Raw genomic sequence first — 18321 nt, forward strand, 5'->3', positions numbered from 1 at the left:
AGAGTTGCATTTTCTCCTCTTCCCCCTTTCCCCATGATAAGAATGATTATTTTTTATTAATTATATATAAATGTATAGTTATATAAAATTATTTCAGAAACTTTTTTTAAAATTTTTTAATTTTTATTTCTTATATATATATATATATATATATATATATATATATAAATTGAACTATAATCAATTCACGTATCGTCATAAATATTGACATTGTTTTCATCCTCTCTGAATATTTCATCCTCTTCATTTTGCTCGACAGAAAAATCTTCGCCTTCAATCTCCTATTGTATAAAGTAAATATTTTCTAAATATCAAATATTAAATATATATGTGACTTAAAAAAATTGATAGAATGTGTAAGATATTGCCCATACTTCCATTTTCAATTTTTCTCTATCGATCAAAAGTTCTAATTCACTTCCTTGTTGTTGCTCGACAGGAAGATTTTGTTTATCTTCAATCTCCTATTGTACAAAGTAAATATTTTTTAAATATGAAATATATATATGACTTAGGAAAATCGATAAAAGATATAAGATATAAGATATTGCCCATACTTCCAGTTTAAATTTTTCTCTGTTGATCAAAAGTTCTAATTCACGTTCTTTTTGTTGCATAATTTGTTCCTCACAAATCTAAAATTTATATTTCTTATTTATATAAAAAACATTTTGTAAATTGAAATATTTTTATCTGAGTTGAAATCGTAATATGAGTTGTTAGAATTACAAATATATCTATCCTTCATGGAAAAATTTGTTGAATAAAGTGAATATTATTCTCGCGACACACAAAACATGATATCATAAAGTACGTAATAAATAAATTAAAAAAAAAACATTATTTATAATAACTCATTGGTACAAAAGCGCAGAATATAAATATAAAAGTGGAGATTGTATATATACAATACGCACAATAGAAGTGGAGATTCTATGCATTACATACGAGAAGATCTGAAGATTTATTCAGTTAGTTATCAACTTTGGACTGAAAAGAACTTAAATAAAAGTTAAAACTATAATAGTTTTAATGTTGCGCGTACTAAATTTAACATCATCAGGAAACAAGTTATATTCATCTTTATCCTTATCTGTCTTATATACATAAATTTAATATAATTTCATTTTTTTTTGCTCTCATTTATATCTTGTATTTTAAAATTGATTGACCTTAAAATGAAGTAACCAATGACCTAAATACTCCACGGGATCAGTCGGTTTCTTTGCCACAATTTCGCAAAGAGCTTGAATCAAAGGTTTGCTTAATACTTTTTTTAGATAGATACTATTTGGTGATATTTGTGACCGTTCATCGGATGACAAATCGTCGGACGTAGAGGAATTACTAGAATCGCTGTTTTTGCTAACTTCGATCTTTGTTCGCCATAAATCTCGCAAACTGTCGATGTCATCATCGTTTAGATTCAAAGCTTTTAAAAGTCTAAGGAAACAAAGAAACATAAAATAAAACTAAGGAAAGAATATGCGGAAGGAAAATGAATCTTTTATAGATTTATTTTTTAACATCATCTTTATATTATTTTTTAAATATTTATTTATATTTTATTGATATAATGTATAAAAATAATTTCTTTTACATTTTGGATATAAATTACAATTTTGATTAATATACACAAAAAATAGCTCTGCAATTTATCAATTTTAATTAACCTGATATGTTCATCCGTAAGACCAGCATTAATCAATGTCTTGATAAGATTTTCACTCAAACCTTTCTCATGCAAAAATGTCGCAATACGCTCATCTATTCCCTCGTCTTTTTTATTCTCCTCTATTTCTTTTACTTCCTTAATCACTTCTTCTTCTATTACTTCTATTAATTTTTCCTCCAACTGTTCTTCATTTAACTCTTCATCTTCCAACTCTTCATCTTCCAACTCTTCATCCGCCAATTTTTCTTCATCCTGTTGTATGTTCTTCACTGATTGATTTTCTGAAATTGTGTTATCACTAATTTCCATTATTTTAACGTTTCTTTCTACAACATTCTGAAGTATGTATATATAAATTTTTTATTTAGTTGTTAACTTCAGCATTTTGTAGCGTTTGATTGAAATCACTGATAATGTTCAGAGACATAAATGAAAATTCGCGATATAAAAATTGTTCTCGTATTTTACAATCACCTTTCTAATACTTGATTTAATTTTTATTTGGGATCTTCAGAATGTGGCAAAGTTTACCGCGCAGTTCATTTACGGCTTTAATCGAGATTGTTTTGCAACTTTTCGTTCTACGCGATACGAAGACGAAAAAAAATTCGCGTGGATTAATGCGACGAAGACCTTCGCCCCGTTTAACGAACGGATGGATCATCCTGCACTTAAATTTGCATAGTTGCCGAGCCATTTACCGTGCGTGCATATACGCATCGCGACGAAGTCGCGTACTCACGCACCGAGCGAACCACAATTTCTAAACCGTTTCAGTTACATAAGAATTAGCGCAATGCGCGCCCATGCCGATGCGTTTTCGCGCGGTCTTTGTAATTTACGCATTTCTTGCGCAAAGATTCACCCGTCCGTTCCTCGTTTAGACAAATGCCGCTAATCTCTTAAGACTAACAATTCCGCATTGTCGCGCTATTTAGGACATGACCGCGATTTTCGTCTTTATATATAACAAAATTTATATTTAGCAACTAATTTCGAACATGTAATAATGCAGAGTATTCTTGACGAGTCGCAAGGAGACATTAAAGATCTCCTTAAGATGTCATTGAAGCGGGAGAATAATTTGCGCGAGTTTAAACTGACATTTATTGAACGATCTCTTGTAAGCATTTTTCCAAAAGTATATTTGCGAGAAAATTGTTTATAACTTTGCATGTAGAAATAGCTTTGATTCTTTTTTTTGTATAAAATCTATTCTTTGTTTTCTGTTGTTTTTAATCAATTGAGCAAGCTTTCATGTATTGTACATTGCTAAAATTATTAAAGTCATAAAATTTTCACGTGACAACAGAGGCTGCATTTTATAACGAAGTTTAACATTGTTGATCTACCGAGCATTTAAGTCAAGTCAAGATGAAAACGGGTCATCTTTCGTAAGCTGCTCTATTAAAGCACATCGCGACACTTGATAATTCGATTGAAAAAAGCGCGCGCGATAAGGAAATCTTATTTTCCACGATTAGTCCTTCATAAGTAGAAGAAAATTACAAACTATATAACGCGCGCAAACATAAAAAAATTCTTTTGGCATAAAAAAAAATAAATAATTTTGCTGACATGAAATTAATAATAAATGCACATAGAAAATATTTCATTATGACACAAATTAATGAAATATTTATCTTAAAAGCGTAACATTTTCTTTTTTTTTTTTTCATCAAGGTCATGTCATTAGGCTGATCGTCAAAGAGATGAAAGAATTTTATACGGCGAACTTTCCGTATCAATTGCATCGGGATCAACCCATAATTATTTTCAATAGAGAGTCTCATTGCGCCGCTAGTCTTGAAAGCGAGCTCCATTATACTCGCGTACAATGCTCGGATTATGGGATAATAAAGTCTAATGATTTCAAAAGATTCACAGATCCTTACTATCTCAAATGCGGTCTGCTAAAACACGGACGTTCAACGTTACATCTATTATAGCCGATTGATTTTGCATGTTTTTCAGGATTATCAATGCTCCACGCCCCATGCTATGCAAAGAAATCCTGTCGCATTTTTTTCCCTCTTGGATTTTATCAAGTTCAATAAGGCTTAGGCGCCTACTGGGAATATTAACAAACTTTACTGAATAAAATTGCACGATAAGAGCTATCTTATCTGTTTGATGATGTAATCAGTACAATTGAATCGAGGTATAGCGTAGGATAAACAATTCTCGCAGAACGAATTTTCCGCAGAACAAAATAAGACACACGAATCATTGATTGCGAATTTGCGAATTATAGTGATGCATCCATCGCCGTATGTATAGTCGTGACGTTTCATTCGACATGTCATCGATCGAAATATACTCGATGCAGATAGCGCGTTTGTTGAGATCACTACTTATTTCGCTAATGTCATGCGATAACCGTGAAACGCGTGAAAAGAATATATAGAGAGAAATAAAAAGGATAAAATGCTCACTCTGGACGTAGTTTTTGCACAATTCCGCATTTCTATACGTTATCGATTCGACATACATAAATGTGCATTACGTCACACGAATAAAATAGTATTGCGGTCTTGAAACCGTGTTATCGCAGAATGTTCTTTATCGAACACTATTAATTTAACACGCAGACATATTTAATAAAATTTGAAAACTATTATTTAAGATTAGATATAGTATTCTTAGAAATTGAAAATATAATGTTTAGAAATATTTTATCGGATCAAAGGTTTAGTTTGTGTAGAATAGGTTTTCTCAATGTAAAATTTGCACGTCTGCACTTTTACTTGCAACTTTTCTTGTGCAACTCTCCAAGCTAGTTCTACTAACGCCTACCTACGCGATAAACATGCATCCTGCACCTAGAAATGTGCGGGTTTGCATTCAATCAATATTAGTCAGCGTTTGTAACATTACGATTTATTAAACAAATGTTTAGTAGAAAAATATTATAATTTTTAATTACGCTTTTTATTTATATCAGAATTTTTTCCACAAATCATCCAAAATTCACGAATCACAAATAATTTCATTTATATTATGTAAACTCTTTTTTACATTTATCTCTCAATTTATATTGATTAACAACTTTAACTGAAGTTCATTAATTTCGTTTATTGATTCCTAAGTCGATATAAAAAAATCAGCAAGTAACGCGATCAAATTTTAATTTTGTATAGATTAGCGTAACAAAATTAGTACAAAATTTTAATTAATTCAAGAGACACACATTACAAAAATATGAATAAATAAACGCAGTTATATGCGATGTCATATTTCTGGATTGTGTTCCAAAATTTGGTGTAGAATAGCATTTCAAGACAAAAGACACAATTTTTTTTTGTTCTGAATGATCAATCAAACGTAGCTCTACTTTAAGGAATAAAAAACGCAACGTTTGAAGTTTAAATTTTCTGCATCGAGCGCGCTCGGCAAATCTCGCGTGCCGTCGGACGTGGCGCGAAATTTGCGCGCGGTACGAAGATGGCCGGAGACGCCCGAAAACGGCGCGATGGTAGCCGAATGTTGGCGCGGCCGGACCGGCCTCAGTCTGCCGGCGTGACTCACAGTGATAGGGTCGTTTTACGCAACGTTCGCGCTCCTCCGCTCGCGATGTCGCATATTGAACTTTGATTTTTACCTCGTCGCGCATTTCTCATATGGCTGTGATCGGTTTCGTGAAAGTGCATTGTGCTTGATCGAGCTACGTCTTGGGAGTCTGACGATCGCACAGTCTGACACGTCACGGCAATAGCGATACACACGCACTTACGTAAGTACAATGACTTTGCAGCGAGTTTCTCGTGGACCTAGATCGAAACGCAAATTTTTACCGCTTTGTACGAGCTTTTCGACATAATAAACTGTGTGTCTTTGTAGATAATTGCTACGTAAAGTGTCATTTGCATACAATTGCGTATAATTGTAGTTTTCAACGAATTTTTAAAACGAAGCCAGAACACGTTGACGGCATTTGAAGTTATCTTATTAGAAACACGGGAGAGAATCGAAAAAAAAAAAAATTATATATATATATATATATATATATACATATCGCGGGTATAATATTAGCATAATCCGCACGTTCTCGATAAGCTCACTTACGACGATGTATAAAACATTACAAAAGCACTTGTTATCGTCATACCTAAAAATTACCAATGAGATAATAGTAAAGGCTCGAAATATAAGTGTATAAATTCTTTCGTCTTATAATTACAGCGAAACGATATTCGATTCGCCACACTTTCTTCGAATGCGCTGCCAAACCTTGGCCCGCTTTGTCCGTAATAAAATCATTAATGATTTACATGTACTACAAATATACTATTATATACGTACAGAGATCTATCCACACATGCGATAGAATCCATTCCGGAACGGCGAAATTATATTTTCGAATATTTTTCCGATCGCGATCATCCGCGATCGAAATTGCGGCTTGCAGATTCTATTTTTGGATGATTCTCGTTTCGAACGGTCTCCTTTAATGAAGTCTCCCCGAAGTTTAAGAACCGGCAATCGCGTGTACGTTCTCCTTCACCACTCATATCGAAAGTCGCATCTACGAAGCGGCGGCGAATTTTACGGCTGATTTTTTAGGAAACTGTAATAAAGGCCATCAATCGATAATAATTATTCTAATAACGGCCAAACATGAAACGCGCGTCATTATTGTAGCATTATATCTGCAGTGTTTAACAGTTGCTTCTATTTTTGCGTTTTCTATTTGTCGGAATTGATAAAAATTTTTACTTAATGCATGCGCGCGCGCGCGCGAGAGAGAGAGAGAGAGAGAGAGAGATAAAAAATAAGATTCTTTTCTAAATTATGCTGTCATTCGGAGATTACGCTATCTGTACTATAAATAAAAAAAGCATATTTTATAATGGCGATATCAGCATCGCATATTTGAAAAGTGAAAAAAGTAAGAACCACATTAACGATAGTCACGATTTCATAGAAAATGCAGTTAACATTTTTTTTTCCTTTTTTTTTTAAATTTGTCTTTTTAGCTTCGATTGTAAACTCGTTTCTCGAATCAAATCAGATAAAGATGAAAACAGTTTTTTTTCTAGCACATTGAGATTACCGTTAATTTCTTCGTCGAAATGAACTGAAAAATTTCTCTCTGAAAGAAAGAGAACCGCGATATCCTGGAGAAGAATCATCATGGTACACACGACATAACACTGTTAAATATTTTCCGAGATCCAAAAATATATCGCCGGTGAAATAGAGCGGACGCGATTCTGGATCGAAGCCAGAAAATTGTTGCGTTTTCACGCACGAGGCCCGATTATCAAGTTTCCTACTTTTAACAAAGGCTTTTCACGTATCCTTAATCGAATTGACTTTCAACTTTGCTTTGCGTGATGCGTCAATACTTTTTTTTTGTATATTCATGGGGAGTTGATTTAATTGTATTGAGACTTTTTTATAAACGTAAAAATTTTATTATGCTCTCTCTCTCTTTCTCCTTCTCTATTCGATGTCTGTGGTGATGATATCACTGCATACTTTCTTTAAAATGTATATATTTTTGTTATATTTTAATTTTTATAGTTTTATACTATATGAATTCAGCTTTTTTCTCTCTTTCTTTCTGTTTCTGAATCTCGGAAAAATATAGGAAGAAGATAAGTAAGATCGAGGAAGATTCATTAGATATATCCTTTATTTATTTATACTTATTTTTAATTATTTTGTTTATTTCTCGGGATTTTTAATCACTTTGCATTCCAACGCGTCGGAAGACCCGATGAAAATAAGATAAGTTGCATTGTCCACAAGTTCAGTCGCATGGTACAATGAATCATTGCGGTTAAAATTAGATATATCGCCGTATAGCGCTTGTTTAAATTATACACAGCTGGCAATTAAATGTGGTAACGATTGCTTATGAATTATATTATATTATATTCAATCCGACTTTCAATGACGATTTACCGCCACGTAAACTCAAATGCAAAACACGAGAAATTATCTCGCGGTTGCCCATATATATAGAAAATATCAGAAACGTTTTGTTGTTATCTATTTACTTTAGCAATCTCATGAGAGGAGAGGGAGAGACACGATTTTGCGGTATCCCAGATGCACGCGGGTAAAAAGAGATACCTCTTTTCATCGAAATCAGCGATCGATTTCGCGTCATCGTGAAGTGTAGCGATTAAATAAAGTGCGAGGGCACTTGCTATGCCAGCGAAATACTTCTCTCGTCAACAACGAGAGGGAAAGATTAGATTAAATCCCCTCCCCTCCCCGCGCGCGATTGACTTTGCACGGCGACGGATCTTCCGAAAGGACTTTTCGAAGCTCGCAATCAGCGGAATGTAAGGAGAATTATGATCGCGTTGAGAGATTATTCGGAAAATAACGAGGCGAGACAGACGACAGTTACTTACCTATTTCTCGCGTAAGGAATTAGTATATACTTGTCACGCCCGAGTATATTTAGTATGCCTTCTCATTATGCTCGTTACGACACGCTCCGGTCGCTTCTCGCAAATGATACTTGCCACGTGGTGCATTGTTGAGCTGTATGAGCGACGGGGAAGAGAAACGCGACGCGTGTTAATTCGATACACAAGGAGATCTTTTTCCAACGATCGCGCGCCACTCGCGAGTTGCGAAACTTGTGCATCAAGCAGTTACGTCATAATCGAGGATCGATCGATTGTGCTTGACGTCTAATAATCAGCGCATAAGCATACAGAGTGTCTCGAAATTATTTATTATTTGCCATTTTCTATCTATAGATTTTGAGATCAAATTTCTATCGACCAATATTTCTCGAATCGAGAGATTCATAGAATTTGAAACTTCTTCAGAGAATCGAATTTCAGAAGTGCAAAACCTCAGGATAGTAAAACTTTATTTCTCTTTGTCAAGTTTTAAATGATTTTTTTTTCATACATATATATTGCGTTATTTATAAAAAATTGTTTACCAAGAGATGTTATGAAGATACTGTAAAAATAACATTGATATACGATCTGCGATAGATAATGACCTTCCTCGATATTTCTGTTAAGAAAATGTGAATTCTAAATTGAGCAAAATATCTAGAGTTAAAAGGTCAGTGTGGAATATCCTGTAACTGAATCGCGCGTCGAATTACAGGGCGGAATGATTCAAATGACTGTTGGACAATCGCATGCCATATAAAGTTCACTCGGGTTAACATATTCCAAAACAACTGGGAAATCGAGTGTCTTTTATAACGAAATTTGTCTTCCGTCAAAATAAAAATTTTTTTATAAAAAAGATTACACGCACGTGGAAGATTGTATATACTATATATCTATTTGGTACTAAAAAAAGAAATATAAATAAAAACTTATTGTTAGTGTATGTATGTCTCGTAAAAAAATTATTACAATATTTTTTTATACATAATATTATAAGTAATATTTTTATATTAAAGGATATAAAAATTATATAAAAGAGATCGATTAATCTTTATATTTTTTTTATCTCGCAAAATATATACATCTTATACCTACATATTTTTTTCTGACATCCTATATTCGTGAATGACTCGTGTGTATTAGCAATATGACAGGTATTAGCATAGGACCTTCAAATGCGTTTTATTTTCCGTCGTAGCAGAACAGAATAGAATAGAATACGCAAATCGCATTCTCGAAAGTTACGCACGATCGAATAATTCCGAGTCGCGGCGCGTAAGACGAACAAAACGAAGCGCAAACGCGGCGAGCTAATTGAGCTAATTGCATTTGTTAGGCATTATTTGCGCGCACCGATCCGCATTTTAGTACGCGCGCGTTTGTTCGTTCTTTCTATCCTCGCTACTATCTCCTTAAGGTTCACAAAGATTTCTATATAATTTAGAGACTATATAATTTATCTCTTAAAGATAAATCGCTCAAACTATCTATAAATCATAAAAATCTTTGCGAATCAAAATAACAATACTTAATTTTAAATATGATAATTTTAAATCAAGAATGTCAATTCTGTTGTAAAGCCTGCGTGTAAAAATCGAAAAATTACGTTATTACGGGGATGGAAGTAAAGTGTCGATCCACCACGCTACGTAATCAAAAGGATAAGAAAGACAGCTTGCAAGCAGTTATATTATGCAAACGACATACAGCTGCGCATTGTAATATAGCAGACGATTAGACATCTTGTTAACCTGGTTGCGAGTGACGCGTGTATGTTTACGGCCTTTTACTGTCACCGGATTAATTCATCATCGACTTGCGGCAGTATCGGCCGTTTTGCTTCATTCCGGATCATTTAATTTGAACTGAACGATTGTTACAATGACGAACGTACGCACGCAAGTCCAACAATTATATCGCTCCAAATCGCTCTTTTCAGCGTTGACGATCGAACTGCTGATAGCTCGCTTAGTAATTAATCACGAACGTGTCGACAATTAATGACGTAATACATCAATTTAATGAAAGAGCAATGTGGGTAAACATTTGACAATACGATTTAGTCGACTTTGAAAATTTTTATTATCTGTTAATTGTATTGTCATTTAATTTATTTTAATTATATTTATTTAATAATTAAAATAAATTATGTAAATACGATTATTTTTAGCGATAAATTTGTACTTATATATAATATAATGTTTGCATTTAATTATATTTTAATTTCTTTGGAGGCATATTTCTTTTTTAATGTCGCGCGCCGATACTTGAACATTCTTACACGAAATTTTAACACAGCATAAATAGCCGACCGATCAATCTGGATTAATCCGGCGAAATTAGTTTGCAGATTGCGAGGATTGTGGGAGGAGTTGTAACGAAAAATCGATGACCTGTGCACGAAGGGCTCCCACGACGTTTCACCTAACATCTCTCTCGAGACACCGATCGAAATTTGACGGGTGAATCATGTCGTCATCCCAGAGGCCCAGACGACCTAGTGTATCGATTTACGATTATCCGGAACATTTAAATCCGTTTAATGATGATACGACAAATTCTCAGACGCAAGTGTATCACGAGGACAAATCATCAAAGGAATCCAAACATAAATTCTGGACATTTGGCAGAAGCCGGAAGAAGAGGTCGAATAGCTTCTCGATCAAATCTACTTGGTAAGATGATCTGACATAAATATTTTTATAGCTGTATCTTGTTGCGCGATATATTTATAAGATATATGTAGATGTGAAAATCATACGAGGAGCAGTAATGTATACGAGTCACGTAAAATTGACGAATATTCCAAAATTTTCGTCGCAGGTTTATTGAACTTGAACTTGCTTTTGCGGTTTAGATTATCGATAGCACTGCTACTTGGCGAATGTCCAAAAGACACGTGTAGACTGTGATGCATTAAAATTCCAATGACCTGCACGTTCGGTCATGCAATTCTTCTTCATAATTTTTACAGAAAAAAGTATACAAAGAAATATATAATCACTCGTAAGAGCTGATTTTGATACCGCGAAATATAACATACTCAATTTTCTTTTATTTTTTAAATTTTGAATTGAATTTATCTTTTTTCGAAAACGATGAGAAAAGTAATTATCCATGAAAAATAATTATCTTGTATGAAAGTTGTGCTACATTTTTTCCGAAAGTCATTTCTTGTAAGTGGATACTCTTGCAATTATTCACGTGAATAAAAATACTTTCATCAGAAACAACGAGAGTTCTCGTCTGATTGGCAATCAGAATATTTTGAATTGACTGGAAAAGTGCGAGAAATCGAAAAATCTGCGTCGTGAGCATCGAATCGAAAGTTGAATTATAATACGTCGGAGAGTACGCGGAATGCGACGAATACAAATGCGCTTCAAATTATCGTCGACAAAGTGGAAGTGACATTAAACGGAGAATGAGGATGAATATAATCAACGCCTTTAACAACTGCGAATGCATAGGAAGATATTGCCGCTCATGTGCGTCGTGTTTTAAGGAATTTGTTCTTTTTTTTTTCTTTTCTTTCGCGCGTATAAATCGATTATATGTGTCTCGGCATTTTCTCGAAACACTCGACTCACATACGTGTCGCGAGGGATAAAATAAGAATACGTTTGTGGACGTCATGGGTGTTGTATATATCCGGTACGATGTTTTTTCGATGACTTTCATAATTATTTTTAAACTCAGCAAGTAATGTCGTATAGCTAATTAAATTTCGATATGAAAAATTCTTTAACACAATTATTTTTAGCTAAAATTTTTAGAACGTGAACAGTAACTGGTGTTAGTTTAATTATAAATTTTCCGACATATATGTACAAAGTGTGTCAAACGACGCGGCCCGCAATTTCATAATCTTCGCGTGCGCGTAAATGCGTGAATCCGTTAAGAAGCCAACGCGATTATTATTTGTCGCTTACTGAAGGAATCAGAGCATTCCTAATTAAATGACATAATGTCTTATTATATATTAATCCAAAATAAACAACGATACTGAACAGTTGATGCCAATATTCGGTTCAATATCGATTTTCGGTGTTTTAGGAATGGATTGTTTGGAAAGCGTAAAGAATCTTCGGAACCGATGGAAAAACGGTCGACGATCACAACAGGTTTGTTTATCCAGTTATAATCGCTCGTTCGTAAAATATACTCTGTCTAAAGATGAGTTAAACTGGAAACTAAAATATTAATTAATATGCGGTAATATGATTGCATTAATAATAAATGAAGAAATTATTTTCCAAATTGTCTTATTATTAAATATAATAAGTATTTTTAATAAAGCACTTTATATATGTATAAATATTATATATTTTATATATGTAATTAATGTTATATATATTGTTTAATATTTTATTCTTAATTTCACGTTTATATTATATATATTTAAGATAATCTGGTAAAAAATAAGCTCTTCAATTATAGATTGCAAGTGTAAAATAAAAAAGTTTATGCCGCAAAATTTATGTAATCGATTTATTTTCTATGTAAATTAAAATGCAACTTATCGCGTGCTACAGTTTCGACGACATATAAGAGAGAGGCTTACGACAGACCAATAGTACCATCGCGTCTTTCCAAGGATCAGCAAGAATTCGATGAAGCCCTGGGTACTCTAACGAGGAGGAGAAAATACACTCTCGATAATAATTCCTCCAGATACAATTCGAATTTGACAATGAACGGGGATCCCGCCAAGACCTACGATGGAAATCCACAAGACACCACGACGTCTATTATGGGCGTTGATCTCACACCGAAGCCACCGGCCAGAAGGTGAGATTTCGCAGAATTAAAGACACTTATTCGAGATTCTTTTATTGATTAATATAATATTAAATATAGCAAATAGAAATTCTGAATCTAAAAAAAAAAATCAAAGATTCTAGGATTTTAAGATTAAAAAGTTGACATGTAGATTAAAAATTTTATATGGGAATTAAAATGATGTGTATATAATATATATAATGTCATTAATCTGTGACAAAAATACAATTTTGGGAGCTGCATTGAAATTATTTCCATTAAAGTCAAAATTATATTCGATAATTCTGTTTAGGTTTGGACAGGTAAGCCCGAGGCCGACAGACAAGATACCACCTTTGGACTTCAAAGACAAGCAGTCCAAGCAAAACGGTGATCTTCATGATAAATCGGAAAGAACTCCGGTTCCACCAATGTAAGATTCTTTGCTTTTATTAACACTTATTACATTTGTAATAATTCAATGTTTTAGTTGCAAGTATTAAAATTGAATTAGTTGCAAGTAATAAAATTGAATTTCTTATAAAGTAAAATAACTCCTCGTTACAAGATATAATTTGTAATTAAAAATTTTGCTATAATTGATAAAATTTTTTGGCTCAGGCGAAGGTTTGGCAATAGATCATCACAGAGGTTGAACGGAATCACGTCGGACCTCGAGGAAGATCCGGCTAATCGATCTAGTAACGTGAGCTTGAAGGACGAGAATGAAAACGTGCCTGAAGATTACGTGTTCAAAAGATTCAGCCAGGATGCTGTGAGAAAATCGAACTTGTCCATCAACAGTTGCGTATCTGTTACCAGTACGGCGAGCACGTACGGACGCAAAAAACGTAGAGCGCCGCAACCGCCTAAACGGAAAGAGCAATTGGAGATTTCTTTGGTATATATGGAGAAATAGAATATTTAATAAATCATATAATTTATCGAAATAATTGTATAATATTTTTATAGGAGAGTAACGGTCGATCAGAGATGAATAAAACGGAATCTATATCAGAGACGAATAAAACGGAATCTACATCAGAGACGAATAAAATCGAACTACAGATAACCGAACCTATTGACATCATCAAAGCCACGGAAAACATCGACGAATTGACAAAGAAGAGTTGCGAAAACTTGAACGAAAAATCGCCGCAAAAAGAAGAGAAACAGGACGAATTATTATCGAAAACTGTCGAGGATGTATTATCCGACAATATTGCGAAAAGCTCCTCAAAGGATGAAACTTGTGAAGTTTTGAAGGATTGTTGTGTGCTTGAAGTGAACGAGAAAAAGGATCTTTTGGAAAGATCAACATGTAATTCCGCTAGAACACCAGAGAAAATCAAACTCGAGACGAAGGTAGACGAGAAATCAGATAAGGAACAATCGAATATAATTACCGAGGATCCTGTCGAAAAAGATCCCATAGACATAGAGTACAACAGAACGTCCCATGAGAATATCGAGATCATCAAGGACGTCGATCAAGAATGTGACGAGGTCTGTTTGAGAAAAAAAGATTTGTCCAGCATGTTATTGCGGAGTGACAGCTTTTCCGTGAAGGAGGAGATCGAAAAGCTCGAGAAGCAAATTAAAGCTTTAGAGAACAAGAACGCATCCAAAGATCAAGAAAAGATTGATGACGCGTGTCACGACGACCAGGTGACGAGTACCCGACTGTCTATCCAGGCGAATCGCCGACACTTCTTCGAGAATATGGTGGATAGTCCGTCCGGTCCGATTAAATTAGAGTTTAAAAAGCTACCGTGCGAACAGAAAGATATTCATGTGGTTCGATTAACTGATCCGCCAATACCAGTCGCGGCACCCCGGGACGCGGTAAAAGTAATCGAGCTACACATTTCCGAACCAATCCGGCATAAACCCGAACTTTTAGACGAAGTAAATCCCATACCAAAGCCTAGGAGGCATAGCTCGCTGAATCTAAGAAACATGTCCGACTCCACACTTTCGAAGAACGAAAACAAGAGTTCGGAAGATAGTGGTAAGAGAGGATCTTTTTGAAATTTTGAAATTTCGTCTATGACTTCGGATTTACCAGTGAAATCCTACCGTGATTTTTACGCGCAAGTGTATAATTGTCTTTAGCTGTAAACTTCGATACAATGAGATAATCTCTATTACAGACGGGTTATCACTCGAAGGCTATACACATATTACGTGTCTTCGCTTTAGACATTTTGACACATGACGTTTCCTTGTTTAGATGATTTCATACTAACGAGGCATATCTTTCTGCGATAGAATTCGCTACAGAATTCTAGCATTTCACGCTATATGATTATAGTGATATTTCGTTTCCGAGACATTGCGATATATACATCCGGAAATAATTTAAATATAATTTTCATTATTTATTGATATGAGAAATAAAACCTAAGCCTCCTATCATAGAAATAAAACTGAAATCCTATCCTGTGATAAGAAATATAATCTTTGAGTCTATTATAAAAACGCAATACTGAGCAATAGTTTAAAATAAATCTATAAGAGTGCAAAACTGGAAAAAGGGAAAAATACACATATATACTCATTTCTTTGAAGAAGTGCTTTATAAATTATTTATTGTAAAAATATCTCCAATCTCATGATCTATATAGTTCATTTTTCGTTAAATAATCATTTAACAGTTTTGTTCAACTCTTTTGCCTAAGATTTCTTATTTGCTTCTGTTTATATTTTATAAACCTTGTTAAGTTTGCATTTACAGTCGATACTACTGACATGCTGTCTTTTAACTGTTTTTTCTGTTGTCGCACCTGTAAATCAGAAATTATAATGATAGTACATTTGTATGTATTACTCTAGGAAATATATTTACGAAACAATATATTTACTTTGCTTTTAAAATGTGGTATTAAAGATAGCAGTTTTGGCACCAATTCGATTTCTGCTGCTAAACAATCGGTCTCATCCTCTGCATATATGTCCATAAGTGCGTCTATAGATTCCGCCATAACCCACGCTTGAGTCTCCGTTGTACAGATGTTCAATAAGAACGTGGAAATAAACTGTCGACAACAAACGATTATTATAAGAATATTTTAATTGGACAGAAAAACGATAATAATTACCTTTATCATTTCGTGATCCTCAGAGTTTTTATTATTCATCAGGATCTGTACCAAATTGCAGAGCATCCTTATCAAATTAACTCGGACACTCACGTTGGAACATTGACGTGCGCCGTTTAACATCGGCTGAACGTCGTCAATGGTTAACTGTTTAAAGACGTTTGCCCGCACCTCGGCCAACTGTTGAAGAATGGCTCTCATGGCGGCAGTAGCTGCTTCCAAAAGTTCTATATCATTCGAAGTAACGTCTTTAAATATAACCGTCCCGATTTCCAGCCATTTTCTGCAGCAAATAAAATGAAAATTGTTATAAATATGTAATAGAAAAGTAACATCATTTAGCGCTCAAAGAATTCGGAGGTAATTTACCTGTACAAATTATCAACGCCACCAAAAACTTCAATTTCTATGTTGGGTAATAAATTGTTTAGACATAAATAAGCTGCACATCGAATATCATGACTCTGTTTCACTATATCTTTACCTTCCGCGGTTTGATTCAGTATTTCCTGCACATCTTTATCTACTATGAGGACAGTCTTATCCCAAATTTTATCGATTAAGTTACCATTGTTTACAATTTCAACTAGCTCTACTGGAAACGTCGACGTCATTTTCAAATTGTCATCCATAGAATCATCGTCCAAACATTCAGACTCTACTATCTCCATTATCTCAGAAGTATCAATGTCAGAATCGATTTCACTGTCTTCGTCTTCATAGCATAAATTTGCTAAAATCTGCAAGGCTTGTTCTTGCAACTCCAACATCTTTTTACTTTCATATATCTTTTTTCTTTTATCGTTTGAGACAGCGTTATTTTCATGAGGTAAAATAGATGTTAAGCAAGATAGCGCTTGTCTATGATCAACAGCAAGTACTTCAGAAAGTACTGATAACACTTTGCAAAATACATGTATCTGATTACTATCTGCATAATTATTTATATTAATTAATAGATTAGCTACACAAGTTCTTAGGGCTAGTACTTTGGAAGCAGTTTTTTCATCGTCCGTTTTCAAGTCCAGCAGATTGAATAAAATTGATTCAATCTCTTTGATTTTCTTAATGGCAGTGTCATTCTCATCCGATAGACATATCATGCATTGTATAGTAATTGTAACAATTTCCATTCCATAAATATTAATATCTAAAAACTTGGTTAAGAGCAATGCTAAATCCTCATCATTAACACATTTGAGTGCACTCTCATTATTTGCACATAATATTCGCAACAAATCAACTGCTTGAACAAATGTCTCTTTCTCATCTCCTGTTTTTTTTGGTTCCCAATCTGAATACTATAGATAAAGATTTTGTTTGAGTCTAAAATACTATTGCATATTATTATAATAATTTTGATTCATATTAAATTTTATATATATTAAGATATATGTTTATATATATATATATATATATATATATATATATATATATTAATTATTGATGTGTCTTATACCTCTTTCAATAATGCAATCAGTGGAGTCATAATGTCATCCTTAATTAAATCAGTATATGCATCTTCTCCACCATTTTCAGCAATATCCCTCAAAGTTTGTGCAGTATTAGCTCGTATAGCAGCATTATGATCCATCAATAGTGGTCCAATTATTTTTGCTATTCCATCCTTAGCAATCTGCTTGGCCATAGAGGAATCGCATGACATTGATGCCAATATTTGCAAAGCAGACAACTTCTCCTCAAGATGACACGATTGAACCTATATATAAGAAAAAAGAAATAATAAAAGAAATATTGAAAAGATCAAAGAAAAAAAAAACTCTGCTTAATTAATATATTATTTCTTAGTTTTATTGACTCAAGCTTTTGTTAGATGATAATATACATAATATATTGATGAAATTTCACATATGCTTACATCTCCATAAGCATTCTGCAAAACCTTTTCCCTGGCACCCTCCATAAATTCCTCATTCAATTCGAACTCTTTGACGGAGGGTAATCCAGTAGGATTTTCCTTGTGAGACTTATGTCGCTGTCGCTTTTGCTTCCCCATTGCAAAAAATTAATTCAAAATATACTGAAGACAATAAAATATACTTAGAATGTACAGGTTAGACATGCACATGGATCGTGGATGTTCACGCTCATCAGCGCAGTCGCACTAGTTCTTCGATCCATCAGACAGATCCGCAAATACCGCCAATCAGGACTATTCTCCAATTTGACAATGGGTCACAATATGAAGAAAAGCAGAGAGAAAGATCTCTTTGATATATGTACTTTCGGATCGAATAAAAGTCATGATAAGTCGCATCTAGTTAACTTATGGATCATGACTGTTGATTCATAAGGCACATGTATATAGCTCTTAAAATAATTTAAGAGTTTCTCTAATTAATTTCTAAATTAGTTTAATTATTTTTATATTATTATTTATATATATTCT

At 33.8% G+C, this 18321-nt stretch overlaps 3 protein-coding genes across 4 annotated transcripts; 1 reads left to right on the plus strand and 2 right to left on the minus strand.

The window, feature by feature from the left end:
• Positions 1-185: 185 nt before the first annotated feature.
• Positions 186-1984, minus strand: LOC126851623 (dynein heavy chain-like protein 2). The gene is made up of 5 exons (XM_050595773.1): positions 1674-1984; positions 1173-1443; positions 558-635; positions 375-464; positions 186-281 (listed from the first exon to the last, which is right to left on the minus strand). Exons 1-5 carry the CDS (start codon positions 1982-1984, stop codon positions 186-188), a joined length of 846 nt encoding a protein of 281 aa, XP_050451730.1.
• A 3202-nt stretch (positions 1985-5186) lies between these two features.
• On the plus strand, positions 5187-15383 carry LOC126851394 (uncharacterized). 2 transcript variants are annotated; one of them, XM_050595314.1, is made up of 7 exons: positions 5187-5408; positions 10393-10724; positions 12106-12173; positions 12585-12840; positions 13124-13243; positions 13432-13711; positions 13783-15383. In XM_050595314.1, exons 2-7 carry the CDS (start codon positions 10519-10521, stop codon positions 14839-14841), a joined length of 1989 nt encoding a protein of 662 aa, XP_050451271.1. In that variant the 5' UTR covers positions 5187-5408; positions 10393-10518; the 3' UTR covers positions 14842-15383. The 2 variants fall into 2 exon arrangements, with proteins under 2 accessions (XP_050451271.1, XP_050451272.1); XM_050595315.1 differs by lacking the exons at positions 5187-5408; positions 12106-12173 and having other exon boundaries at positions 10451-10724.
• Position 15384: 1 nt separating this feature from the next.
• Positions 15385-18171, minus strand: LOC126851397 (HEAT repeat-containing protein 3). The gene is made up of 6 exons (XM_050595321.1): positions 17791-18171; positions 17371-17631; positions 16281-17212; positions 15912-16194; positions 15675-15848; positions 15385-15596 (listed from the first exon to the last, which is right to left on the minus strand). The coding sequence occupies exons 1-6, from the start codon at positions 17926-17928 to the stop codon at positions 15474-15476; spliced, it is 1911 nt and encodes a 636-aa protein (XP_050451278.1). The 5' UTR covers positions 17929-18171; the 3' UTR covers positions 15385-15473.
• Between the last annotated feature and the right edge of the window lie 150 nt (positions 18172-18321).

This window comes from Cataglyphis hispanica, chromosome 8 (genome assembly GCF_021464435.1).
Source record: "Cataglyphis hispanica isolate Lineage 1 chromosome 8, ULB_Chis1_1.0, whole genome shotgun sequence".
In the NCBI taxonomy this organism is placed as follows: domain Eukaryota; kingdom Metazoa; phylum Arthropoda; class Insecta; order Hymenoptera; family Formicidae; genus Cataglyphis; species Cataglyphis hispanica.